Raw genomic sequence first — 13449 nt, 5'->3', positions numbered from 1 at the left:
ACGTGCCACGTGCCACGAGGTTTTAAGCGAGAAGCGACCGGTGCCAACAGGTAGATCGCCTGCGGGAGCCCATACACTGAAATTTTTACGAAAATCGAGCCACAAGTTTAGGCCCCAATCAAGTTGCCCCAATTCGCGGCCAGCCATGCTAAACATAGCCCGGAGAAGGACCGCTCCGGTTGTTTTTCAATAGAAAAACACAATTCTAACGAATAGTGTTTGTCAATGAAGAAACAACCTGCGGTTATTCGCCGGTCTCTAGCGGTGTGCCAAATCTGAGCACGGGAAAGGCAATGGGAACGTGTTGTTTTTATATTAAAATTGGTTACACATGTGTTTCGGGAATAATCCCTTGGTCACACCATATAAAAATAACTACCTATATCGAAATACAATCGAGGTCGAACGGGGTCGAATGGGGACGTTCACAGACACTCACAGATTAGCAATTCTATACCAGCATCTGCGATGCTGGGCTCCGCATCGCGGGACCGCAGGTTGTTTGAGCAAGCACCTCTGTGACACTCACCATTGAACGCAGCAAAAACGCCCGCCGCCAAACGAGAGAACGAGCATTGCACGTGCAGTCCGGAGTGGGTGTGCTACAAACTGACAAGCACGGCATCCTATTCGCCGGTCTATAGTGGTGTGCCAAATTTGAGTGCAATCGGCCCGGCCGTTTTCGAGATCTTGAAGCGGCACCCTTCACGTGCGCACGTGCAAGTTGGGTCCCAATTGTGCTGTGCACGGCACCCTAGTTGCCGGTTTCTAGAAGTGTACCGAATTTGAGCTAAATCGGCCCTGCCATTTTCAAGATCTGGAAGCGACCCCTACACGGCCGCACGTGCAGTTGCACCCCAACCGTGAAACACGGAAATACAAACTAACTGACTTGTGCACAGCACCCTACTAACCGGTCTCTAAAGGTGTGCCGAATCTGAATGCAATCGGCCCAGCCGTTCCTGAGATCTGGAAGCGTCACCCTGCACGTGCGCACGTGCAGCCTGGGGCCCAGCTGACCTGTGCAAGGCACCCTACTGCGCGGTCTCTAGCGGTGTGCCAAATCTGAGCACAATCGGCCCGGCCGTTCTCGAGATCTGGAAGCGTCACCCTGCACGTGCGCACGTGCAGTTGCACCCCAACCGTAGCACATGGAAAGGCATGGTCCGGCGGGTGCCTCCATCCTTGTGTGGTTTCAGCAGAATCTCCCCAGGAATTACCGTGGTATTGTCATTACAACAAAAGTGACACCTCTCCGTTTTACACGTGTCACGTGCAGTGGGGGTCACCCGCATGCATCGTGCATAGTAAACTGCTTGTAAGAAGGGTATACCCTACCCCACACAAAAAACCGCAAGTGAATCGGTCCAGTGGTTGCGGAGATATAACTCCTGCAAAAACGTCCCCACGGCGGTCGGCTGCTAATATTTAGCATTAAATCGCATCCTTCAATGAGAGGTATCCCCGTCACCTGTTCGTATACTGTCTGAGCCAAGACCATATATAGGTCTGAGCTCAAATCTAGATAGAGTCGTGCTTTTTTACTAAATTTCTCAAAAACGGCAAAGCGTGCAATAACGCTCTATATATCATTGGAAAGAGCATCAAAAGTTGTATATCCTATCAACTTTTCACTTAAATATATCTTCAACGTACAAAGTTATTAAGCACCAAAGACGCTCCCATTGACTTTCCATGTTAAAAAATTTCAATTTTAAACGAGCTTAAAAAGAACAAACGAATTCTGACAGCTTAACGAAGCATAACAACATGTTCTATGGTCGTTTCTCAACAGGTCCTGAAAGTTTAAACAAAATCTTATCATATAATTTTGTGCAATGAACGAATGAAAATGTCTCTGCAAAAACGCCCGTTGACTTAACATAGGGAGCGAAAAAAGTTCAACTTGAAAGACGTACTACAAAAAATATCGACTTCTTACGGGTATACGGTACACAGGGGCGTGTACCTGAACGTGTCGGCCATAAAATGGTGTGCAGCAAACGATACCTTGACCTGCGATTTTTCCCGCTATTCGCGATCGCGCAAAAAGTGTCCAAAACCCCGTTGACTTAACATGGGGAAAATGGAAACGCACGTGCCACGCGCAAAAGAATTCTGAGCGAGTAGCGACCGGTGCCATCAGGTAGATCGCCTGCGGGAGCCCATACCCTGAACTTTTTACGGAAATCGAGCGATTCGTCTAGGCCCCACCCAAGTTGCCCCAATCTCAGGCCAACTTTGCAAACATAGCCCGGAGACGGACCGCTCCGGTTGTTTTTCAATAGAAAAACACAATTCTAACGAATAGTGTTTGTCTACTTCAAACAACCTGCGGTTACCAGCATCTGCGATGCTGGGCTCCGCATCGCGGGACCGCAGGTTGTTTGAGCAAGCACCTTTGTAAACGCAGCAAAAACGCCCGCCGCCAAACGAGAGGATGAGCCTTGCACGTGCAGACCGGAGTCGGTGTGCTACGGACTGACGTGCACGGCACCCTATTCGCCGGTCTATAGCGGTGTGCCAAATTTGAGTGCAATCGACCCGGCCGTTTTCGAGATCTGGAAGCGACACCCTGCACGTGCGCACGTGCAGCCTGGGCCCCAATTGACTTGTGCACGGCACTCTATTCGCCGGTTTCTAGCGATGTACCAAATTTAATCTGAATCGGCCCAGCCGTTTCCAAGATCTGGAAGCGACCCCTACAGGTGCGCACGTGCAGCTGCACCCCAACCGCGGCACATGAAAATACATACTTACTGACTTGTGCACGGCACCCTACTAACCAGTCTCTAGTGGTATGCCAAATTTGAGCACAGTCGGTCCAGCCGTTCTTGAGATATGGAAGCGTCAGCCTGCACGTGCGCACGTGCAAACTGGGTCCCATCTGACTTGTGCACGGCACCCTACTCGCCGAGCCCTAACGGTGTGCCAACTTTGATCACAATCGGCCCAGCCGTTCTCGAGATCTGGAATCGTCACCCTGCCCGTGCGCACGTGCAGCGGCACCCCAACCGTGACACATGGAAATGCATCGCCTGGAAAGTGTCTACCTCCATGCCAAGTTTTAGCGCAATCGGCCCAGTAATTACCGAGCTATTGCGCTTATTACAAAGCAGGCACCTCTTGGCTTTGCACGTGGAACGTGCGTTAGGGGTCACCCATATGCATCGAGAGTAGCACACTATATGAAAGAAGGGAAAAAGCTACCCCACACAAAAAACCGTAAGTGTATCAGCCCAGTGGTTGCCGAGATATAAGTCGTACAAAAACGTCCCCAGACTCCCCACGGCGGCCGGCCGCTATTTAGCAGTAAAATCGTGTCGCATCCTTCTATGGGAGGTATCCCCGTCACCTGTTCGTATACTGTCTGAGCAAAGGCCATACGTTACGGTCCAAACTCCATAGTGAGGCGGACATACGAATTTACGAGAGTTTAGCGACGAAATGATTCACTTAATTGTTAAGTAATCGGTACCATTAGGTACGCCATAAATTTTCTCTAGCATCTCACCGTAGATGCAGTAAAAAGTGCTTTACTTTTCAATGTATATAAAGACTTGCTCAGCTCAATCAGTTCACTCTGTATTGGCTCAAGCTGTATCATGCGAGCGCAATACAAACTAGAGCACCAGACAGCGCAGCGCTCCCCAACTCACTGCTCGCCCAGTCCACCCGGGCCGCCGCCACGACGGCCCCCCGCAAGTAGGCATCCCGCACTGCACCGACAGCCGCGGGCGACCAGCTGACCGGCCAGCTGACCGGCCAGCAGCCGGCGGGCGGCAAGCCGCGGATGGCCGACCCGCCAGCGCGGCGAGGGAGGGGAGGGACGCAGCTGAAAGACCCGACTACATATATATCAAAGAAACATTATATGTAATCATCGATGACGCGACATAAATCTGCTTTATTGGGGTTAGCGGTGTAGTCTGTGATGCCATCACAATGAAAATAGCCTAGTTTTGTAGAGCATCAAATTCTGATTCCATAACGACTCTCGCTAGTCCATTTTCAATTGTAAATAAGCCTTTTATTGCGATGCAAAGTCCCGAAATGGTGCCGACGGCGGCCGGTCCCCCGATGGTACCATACCATAGATGGTAAACAGGTTAGTTCACATTCCCGCCGCTATGCGGGCGGCGGCGGCGCCACCTGTCCTCGTGTCCGCCTGACACCGTAACGATATAGGTCTGAGCTCAAATCTCGGTAATGTCGTGCTTTTTTACTATATTTCTCAAAAACGGCAGCACGTGCAATAACGTTGTATATATCATTGGAAAGAGCATCAAAAGTTGTATAAAATATCAACTTTTCACTTAAACATATCTTAAACGTAAAAAGTTATTAAGCAGCAAAGAAGCTCCCATTGACTTTGCATGTTAAAAAAAAATCTTCTTTAAACGAGCTCAAAAAGAACAAACGAATTCTGACAGCTTAACGAAGCATAACAACATGTTCTATGGTCTTTTCTCAACAAGTCCTGAAAGTTTAAACAAAATCGTATCATATAATTTTGTACAATGAGCGAATGAAAAAGCCTCTGCAAAAACGCCCATTGACTTAACATGGGGAGCGAAAAAAGTTCAACTTTGACCTCGTGCAAAGACACGTTACGAAGTTCTGAGGGGTATACGGCGCACACTAGCGTGTACCCAATCGTGTTTGCCATAAAATGCTGGGAAGAAAACCACCTCTTCCTTGGCTCGTTTTCCCGCCATTGGCGATCGCGCAAAAAGTGTCCAAAACCCCGTTGACTTAACATGGGGAAAATGGAATCGCACGTGCCACGTGCCACGAGGTTTTAAGCGAGTAGCGACCGGTGCCATCAGGTAGATCGCCTGCGGGAGCCCATACCCTGAAATTTTTACGAAGATTGAGCGATTCGTCTAGGCCCCGCTCAAGTTGCCCCAATTCGCTGCCAGACTTGCAAAACATAGCCCGGAGAAGGACCGCTCCGGTTGTTTTTCAATAGAAAAACACAATTCTAACGAATAGTGTTTGTCTTTTCAAACAACCTGCGGTTACCAGCATCTGCGATGCTGGGCTCCGCATCGCGGGACCGCAGGTTGTTTGAGCAAGCACCTCTGTAACGCCGCCAAAACACCCGCCGCCAAACGAGAGGATGAGCCTTGCACGTGCAGACCAGAGTGGGTGTGCTACGAACTGACGTGCACTGCACTCTAACCTCTGTAACCCACTCACCCGTGCACGCAGCAAAAACGCCCGCCGCCAAACGGAGGACGAGCCTTGCACGTGCAGACCCGAGTGGGTGTGCTACGAACCGACGTGCACGACACTACTAACCGCTATCATCGTGCTTACCTTGCTAAGGCGCGTCGAATGATATTTTTTTTGTTTGGTTTAGGTCAACCTAAGGTATTGACCTCGGGTCAAGGGCAGGTCAGAGCCCCTCAGGTCATGAGGCTGGTCGAAGGAGGTCATATCGCATACCATTTGATTCGGCAGGTCTTTCAGAGTCCATTTGTAGCTTTTTCGACTCCCTAGCTCAATTTTAGCAGGAGTTATTGACAGAAAACTCCTTTGACTATAGTGACGTCATAAATGACGTTACGCAATGTCAACAATTAAAAATAGAACATTGGACCTTGCAAGGAATGCATGAAATCACGATTTCATGCGCTTGAGATAGTTTTAGATCATTTCCAGCGCCAAAATACCAGTTTTCATATTTCCCCATTGACTTATAATAGTGAGGTCACATGACCGACCTGACCTCATGTGACCTTTGAAAAATACGAGTTATACAAGTTGGACATCCTGGGAGGCTACTACGTCCTGTAAGTTTCATCTTTCTGTGAAAGTTCCTCTGGTACTGAGGGCGGTGCGAAGTTGCGACCTCTGAGGACAGTGCAGAAGTTCACTTATGACGTCATAGGTCAGTGACCTTACGTAACCAGAAAATGTGGTCGAAGTCATAAGATCCGGCTTAAATCATAGGTTAGGTATTCCAAGTTTCAGCACTTTTGTCTCCGGCGTGTCCCGAGCTATCACGAAAAACCCTATGGGAAGAGGCGGGTGCTGCCCCTCTGCCGGCGAGGGTTAATCAATATTGACGCAATGGTGACGTCACGGTCGCCGTCGACGTCACCATTCGAATCAGAGTCATTGAATTGTGCCGAATATCAAGTTTAAGATTGATGCTTCAACGGATCTGTATATCAGTCGAAAACACCTTACATTCCTTTTTACTCGCTAGATGGCAGAAGCGTCAAACGCCTGAATGTATGCTGTGCCGCAATGCCGGCTCTATTGTATATAACCGCCTAAATAAATGGCGGAGTAATGAGGGATCCGGGAAAACCACTATCTCTTTAGAACTGATGACTCGCACGAGACTGGAGCTTTTGAGGACGATTATCGAGTATGGTAAATGCGTCTGGCATTTTAGCCAAACATTCCGTTTTACTCGCTAGATGACGCAGAAGTGTCAAACGCCTGAAAGCATGTTGCGCCGGAGTGCCACCTCTTCTGTATGCAGCCGCATGGATGAAGATTTAAGCGCAATTGGCGCAGCCGTTCTCGCCGGTGTGTGCCTACATAGAGGTCCAACCATGCCGCTGAAATTGATCTATCATACAAAGCTTTATAACAATGCGCGTAGTGATTTTCTTAACAAACGCAAAAAAGCTAATAGGTGTGGCTAAAAACACCTTCGCCCCACTCGGGCGGAGGTTAATGTGTTTTGGTAGCAAACTCGCCGATTGTTCCCTGTTCGAGTCTTCTACTGCAATCACAAACACATTTCGATTCGCGGCCAACCATGCAAAACATAGCCCGGTGAAGGACTGCTCCGGTTGTTTTTTTTCAATAGAAAAGCACAATTCTAACGAATGGTGTTTGTCTAATGAAGAAACAACCTGCGGTTACCCGCCGCCAAACGAGAGGATGAGATTGGCACGTGCAGACCGGAGTGGGTGTGCTACGAACTGACGAACAGGACACTCTACTAACCACTCTAGCGGTGTGCAAAATTTGAGTGCAATCGGCCCGGCCATTTTCGAGATATTGAAGCGGCACCCTTCACGTGCGCACGTGCAAGCTGGGTCCCAACTGACTTGTGCACGGCACTCTAGTTGCCGGTCTCTAGCGGTGTACCGAATTTAAGCTCAATCGGCCCAGCCGTTTTCAAGATCCGGAAGCGACCCCTACAAGTGCGCACGTGCAGTTGCACCCCAACCGTGACACATGAATATACATACTAACTGACTTGTGCACAGCACCCTACTAACCAGTCTCTAAAGGTGTGCCGAACTTGAATGCAATCGGCCAAGCCGTTCCTGAGATCTGGAAACGTCACCCTGCACGTGCGCACGTGCAACTTGGGGCCCAGCTGACCTGTGGAAGGCACCATACTGCGCGGTCTCTAGCGGTGTGCCAAATCTAAGCACAATCGGCCCGGCCGTTCTCGAGATCTGGAAGCGTCACCCTGCACGTGCGCACGTGCAGTTGCACCCCAGCCGTAGCACATGGAAAGGCATGGTCCGGCGGGTGCCTACATCCTTGTGTATGTAGTTTCAGCAGAATCTCACCAGTAATTACCGTGTTATTGTCATCACAACAAAAGTGACCCCTCTCCGTTTTACACGTGTCACGTGCAGTAGGGGTCACCCGCATGCTTCGTCCATAGTAAAATACTTCTCCGGAAGGGTATACGCAACCCCATACAAAAAACCGCAAGTGTATCGGTCCAGCGGTTGCGGAGATAGGTCGTACAAAAACGTCCTCACGGCTGCCGGCCGCTAATATTCAGCATTAAATTCGTGTCGCATCCTTCTATGGGAGGTATCCCCGTCACCTGTTCGTATACTGTCTGAGTCAAGACCATATATAGGTTTGAGCTCAAATCTCGGTAATGTCGTGCTTTTTTACTTAATTCCTCAAAAACGGCACGACGTGCAATAACGTTCTATATATCATTGGAAAGAGCATCAAAAGTTGTATAACCTATCAACTTTTCACTTAAATATATCTCAAATGTAAAAAGTTATTAAGCAACAAAGACGCTCCCATTGACTTTCCATGTTAAATTTTTTCATTTGTAAAGAAGCCTAAAGACAACAAACGAATTCTGACAGCTTAACGAAACATAACAACATGTTCTATGGTCTTTTCTCAACAAGTTCTGAAAGTTTAAACAAAATCGTATCATATAATTTTGTACAATGAACGAATGAAAATGTCTCTGCAAAAACGCCCATTGACTTAATTAACATGGGGAGCGAAAAAAGTTCAACTTTGACCTCGTGCAAAGACACGTTACGAAATTCTGAGGGGTATAGTACGGCGCACACTAGCGTGTACCCAAACGTGTTTGCCATAAAATTCTAGGAAGAAAACCACCTGCTTCTTGGCTCGTTTTCCCGCTATTGGCGATCGCGCAAAAAAGTGTCCAAAACCCCATTGACTTAACATGGGGAAAATGAAATCGCACGTGCCACGTGCCACGAGGTTTAAAGCGAGTAGCGACCGGTGCCATCAGGTAGCTCGCCTGCGGGAGCCCATACCCTGAAATTTTTACGAAGATTGAGCGATTCGTTTAGGAGAGGCTCAACTTGTCTCGATTCGCTGCCAGACATGCAAAACATAGCCCGGAGAAGGACCGCTCCGGTTGTTTTTCAATAGAAAAACACAATTCTAACGAATAGTGTTTGTCTTTTCAAACAACCTGCGGTTACCTACCAAGACACGTGGAAATGCATCGCCTGGAATGTGTCTACCTCCATGCCAAGTTTTAGCGCAATCGGCCCAGTAATTACCGCGAGCTATTGCACTTATTACAAAACAGGCACCTCTTGGCTTTGCACGTGGAACGTGCGTTAGGGGTCACCCATATGCATCGAGAGTAGCACACTATGTGAAAGAAGGAAAAAAGCTACCCAACACAAAAAACCGCACGTGTATCAGCCCAGTGGTTGCCGAGATATAAGTCGTACAAAAACGTCCCCACGGCGGCCGGCCGCTATTTAGCAGTAAAATCGTGTCGCATCCTTCTATGGGAGGTATCCCCGTCACCTGTTCGTATACTGTCTGAGCAAAGACCATACGTTACGGTCCAAACTCCATAGTGAGGCGGACATACGAATTTACGAGAGTTTAGCGACGAAATGATTCACTTAATTGTTAAGTAATGGGTACCATTAGGTAGACCATAAATTTTATCTAGCATCTCACCGTAGATGCAGTAAAAAGTGCTTTACTTTTCAATGTATATAAAGACTTGCTCAGCTCAATCAGTTCACTCTGTATTGGCTCAAGCCGTATCATGCGAACGCAATGCAAACTAGAGCACCGACAGCGCAGCGCTCCCCAACTCACTGCTCGCCCAGTCCACCCGGGCCGCCGCCACGACGGCCCCCCGCAAGTAGGCATCCCGCACTGCACCGACAGCCGCGGGCGACCAGCTGACCGGCCAGCTGACCGGCCAGCAGCCGGCGGGCGGCAGGGCGCGGATGGCCGACCCGCCGGCGCGGCGAGGGAGGGGAGGAACGCAGCTGAAAGACCCGACTACATATATATCAAAGAAACATTATATGTAATCATCGATGACGCGACATAAATCTGCTTTATTGGGGTTAGCGGTGTAGTCTGTGATGCCATCACAATGAAAATAGGCGCCTAGTTTTGTACAGCATCAAATTCTGATTCCATAACGACTCTCGCTAGTCCATTTTCAATTGTAAATAAGCCTTTTATTGCGATGCAAAGTCCCGAAATGGTGCCGACGGCGGCCGGTCCCCCGATGGTACCATACCATAGATGGTAAACAGGTTAGTTCACATTCCCGCCGCTATGCGGGCGGCGGCGGCGCCACCTGTCCTCGTGTCCGCCTGACACCGTAACGATATAGGTCTGAGCTCAAATCTCGGTAATGTCGTGCTTTTTTACTATATTTCTCAAAAACGGCACCACGTGCAATAAAGTTGTATATATCATTGGAAAGAGCATCAAAAGTTGTATAAAATATCAACTTTTCACTTGAATATGTCTTCAAGGTACAAAGTTATTAAGCACCAAAGACGCTCCCATTGACTTTCCATGTTAAAATTTTTCATTTTTAAAGAAGCCTAAAGACAACAAACGAATTTGCACAGCTTAAAGAAGCATAACAACATGTTCTATGGTCTTTTCTCAACAAGTCCTGAAAGTTTAAACAAAATCGTATCATATAATTTTGTACAATGAGCGAATGAAAAAGTCTCTGCAAAAACGCCCATTGACTTAACATGGGGAGCGAAAAAAGTTCAACTTTGACCTCGTGCAAAGACACGTTACGAAGTTCTGAGGGGTATACGGAGCACACTAGCGTGTACCTGAACGTGTTTGCCATAAAATGCTGGGAAGAAAACCACCTCCTTCTTGGCTCGTTTTCCCGCTATTCGCGATCGCGCAAAAAGTGTCCCAAACCCCCATTGACTTACTATGGGAAAAATGGAATCGCACGTGCCACGTGCCACGAGGTTTTAAGCGAGTAGCGACCGGTGCCATCAGGTAGATCGCCTCCGGGAGCCCATACACTGAAATTTTTAAGAAAATCGAGCCACAAGTTTAGGCCTGACCCAAGTTGCCCCAATTCGCGGCCAGACATGCAAAACATAGCCCGGAGAAGGACCGCTCCGGTTGTTTTTCAATAGAAAAACACAATTCTAACGAATAGTGTTTGTCTTTTCAAACAACCTGCGGTTACATGACTGAAAACGTTACACTGCTTTTCGCCCGGAACCCCTACTTCCTGAAATCATTTTTCAAAATTAATTGAGCAGTGTGCTTGCTGAGTTTTACTTTACCCGAATTCCCATTGAAATTACTAATCGTAGAAATAAACGCTGCTTCCACCGCCTGTCGGTTACGCTTATTTAATCCCACGCATAGGTTTGACATCGCCGACCAGTTTGGCAAATGCCCCGCGTCATCCACATGCTGCACTATGGCGTTAGATTCTTGGTGATTCCGCAAATCTCTTTTGTGTTCCTCTACCCGTTTAGCTGCACCCCTGTATGTTTCCCCTATGTAGCTTTTTTCACAAACGCCACATGGAATTTTATAAACCACACTGTTTTGGTTGCTTGCTTTCTTCTTGCGCCGTAAAATATCCTTAATTGTTGAACCCGATGGAGATGTAATGTTTAAGGCTCCCCTGGTAAAGCTTGTGATCACTTCAGATTGTTCTGACAGAGGTACTGATATATATTCCTTTCTTTTCGTGGCATTTGAATTGGAGGATCTTGAGCGGATCTTTATAGCTTTCTTTTCTAGCTGAAGGAGAAGACCCAAAGGGTAGCTGAGTTTGGTAAAAGTTGTCCTAATGTACTCTAGCTCGTTCTGTAAATATTCCTTTGAACAGATGCGAAACGCTCTGAGATAAAATCCCAAAACGACTCCAGTCTTCGTTCTTTGACTGTGCGACGAATAAAAATGGATAAAGTCATTCTTGTTGGTCGGTTTCCGGTATACGGAAAACATCAGTCTTGATTCTCGGTTCCAAATCAGTGTGTCTAGGAAAGGGAGCTTGCCATCTTGTTCCTGTTCGCAGGTGAACTGTATTTTCGGGTGCACGTCGTTGAGCTTTCGAAGAACACTGTCTAAATCTTGTTGCTTGTTCACTATAACCAGAATGTCATCCACGTACCTTAGCCATGTGGTGCTTTGACCGACGATGTTCAGAAAATGATCCGTTTCTAACGTTTCCATGAAGATACACGCGAGCACAGGACTAAGAGGGGAGCCCATCGCCAGACCGTCTATTTGTTTGTATTCATTGCCTTCAAATTCCAGGGCGCCAAACTCAACGCAAAGTCGGACTAGGCGAATGAAGTCCGCTTTCGGCACTGGCAGTGCAATGTCCTGGTTATCGTCCAGTGCTCGTCTTACTGCTTCCATGGCATCTTGTAAGGGGACATTTGTGAAAAGCGATTTCACATCAAAACTTGCTAGTTTTTTGTCATTCATTCTTTCATCCTTTATTCTGTTCAGCAAGTCACCAGAGTTTCGAAGGTGGGTTCCGCTTGTTTTTCCCAAAAGGTCCGATAGCGGCTTAGCAAGCTTTTTGGCCAGCTGATGCGGCGCGCTTCCCACACCCGAGGTTATAGGGCGCATTGGGTTCCCCGACTTATGTGTTTTTGGAAGGCCATACATACTTGGGGTGATCGGTTTCTCTTCCAGCAAATACTGAAGCTTCTTACCCTCTGTGGAGCCGTTCAGAATCTTCCTCACTTCCTCACATAGGGTAAGAAGCTTCAGTATTTGCTGGAAGAGAAACCGATCACCCCAAGTATGTATGGCCTTCCAAAAACACATAAGTCGGGGAACCCAATGCGCCCTATAACCTCGGGTGTGGGAAGCGCGCCGCATCAGCTGGCCAAAAAGCTTGCTAAGCCGCTATCGGACCTTTTGGGAAAAACAAGCGGAACCCACCTTCGAAACTCTGGTGACTTGCTGAACAGAATAAAGGATGAAAGAATGAATGACAAAAAACTAGCAAGTTTTGATGTGAAATCGCTTTTCACAAATGTCCCCTTACAAGATGCCATGGAAGCAGTAAGACGAGCACTGGACGATAACCAGGACATTGCACTGCCAGTGCCGAAAGCGGACTTCATTCGCCTAGTCCGACTTTGCGTTGAGTTTGGCGCCCTGGAATTTGAAGGCAATGAATACAAACAAATAGACGGTCTGGCGATGGGCTCCCCTCTTAGTCCTGTGCTCGCGTGTATCTTCATGGAAACGTTAGAAACGGATCATTTTCTGAACATCGTCGGTCAAAGCACCACATGGCTAAGGTACGTGGATGACATTCTGGTTATAGTGAACAAGCAACAAGATTTAGACAGTGTTCTTCGAAAGCTCAACGACGTGCACCCGAAAATACAGTTCACCTGCGAACAGGAACAAGATGGCAAGCTCCCTTTCCTAGACACACTGATTTGGAACCGAGAATCAAGACTGATGTTTTCCGTATACCGGAAACCGACCAACAAGAATGACTTTATCCATTTTTATTCGTCGCACAGTCAAAGAACGAAGACTGGAGTCGTTTTGGGATTTTATCTCAGAGCGTTTCGCATCTGTTCAAAGGAATATTTACAGAACGAGCTAGAGTACATTAGGACAACTTTTACCAAACTCAGCTACCCTTTGGGTCTTCTCCTTCAGCTAGAAAAGAAAGCTATAAAGATCCGCTCAAGATCCTCCAATTCAAATGCCACGAAAAGAAAGGAATATATATCAGTACCTCTGTCAGAACAATCTGAAGTGATCACAAGCTTTACCAGGGGAGCCTTAAACATTACATCTCCATCGGGTTCAACAATTAAGGATATTTTACGGCGCAAGAAGAAAGCAAGCAACCAAAACAGTGTGGTTTATAAAATTCCATGTGGCGTTTGTGAAAAAAGCTACATAGGGGAAACATACAGGGGTGCAGCTAAACGG

General features: G+C 47.7%; 1 protein-coding gene across 1 annotated transcript; it reads right to left on the bottom strand.

Annotated features, from left to right (window-relative positions):
• Window positions 1–296: 296 nt before the first annotated feature.
• On the bottom strand, window positions 297–12219 carry LOC122372252. Its single transcript, XM_043349200.1, has 2 exons — window positions 10706–12219; window positions 297–457 (listed from the first exon to the last, which is right to left on the bottom strand). The coding sequence occupies exon 1, from the start codon at window positions 12151–12153 to the stop codon at window positions 10744–10746; it is 1410 nt and encodes a 469-aa protein (XP_043205135.1). The 5' UTR covers window positions 12154–12219; the 3' UTR covers window positions 297–457; window positions 10706–10743.
• Between the last annotated feature and the right edge of the window lie 1230 nt (window positions 12220–13449).

Source organism: Amphibalanus amphitrite, unplaced genomic scaffold (assembly GCF_019059575.1).
Source record: "Amphibalanus amphitrite isolate SeventyFive unplaced genomic scaffold, NRLGWU_Aamphi_draft 001336F_arrow, whole genome shotgun sequence".
In the NCBI taxonomy this organism is placed as follows: domain Eukaryota; kingdom Metazoa; phylum Arthropoda; class Thecostraca; order Balanomorpha; family Balanidae; genus Amphibalanus; species Amphibalanus amphitrite.
This window is presented reverse-complemented; position numbering and strand designations above follow the sequence as displayed.

Excerpts from the sequence above, each read along its gene's own strand:
- LOC122372252 (XM_043349200.1), bottom strand. The coding sequence starts at position 12,153 with ATGTATGGCCTTCCAAAAACACATAAGTCGGGGAACCCAATGCGCCCT.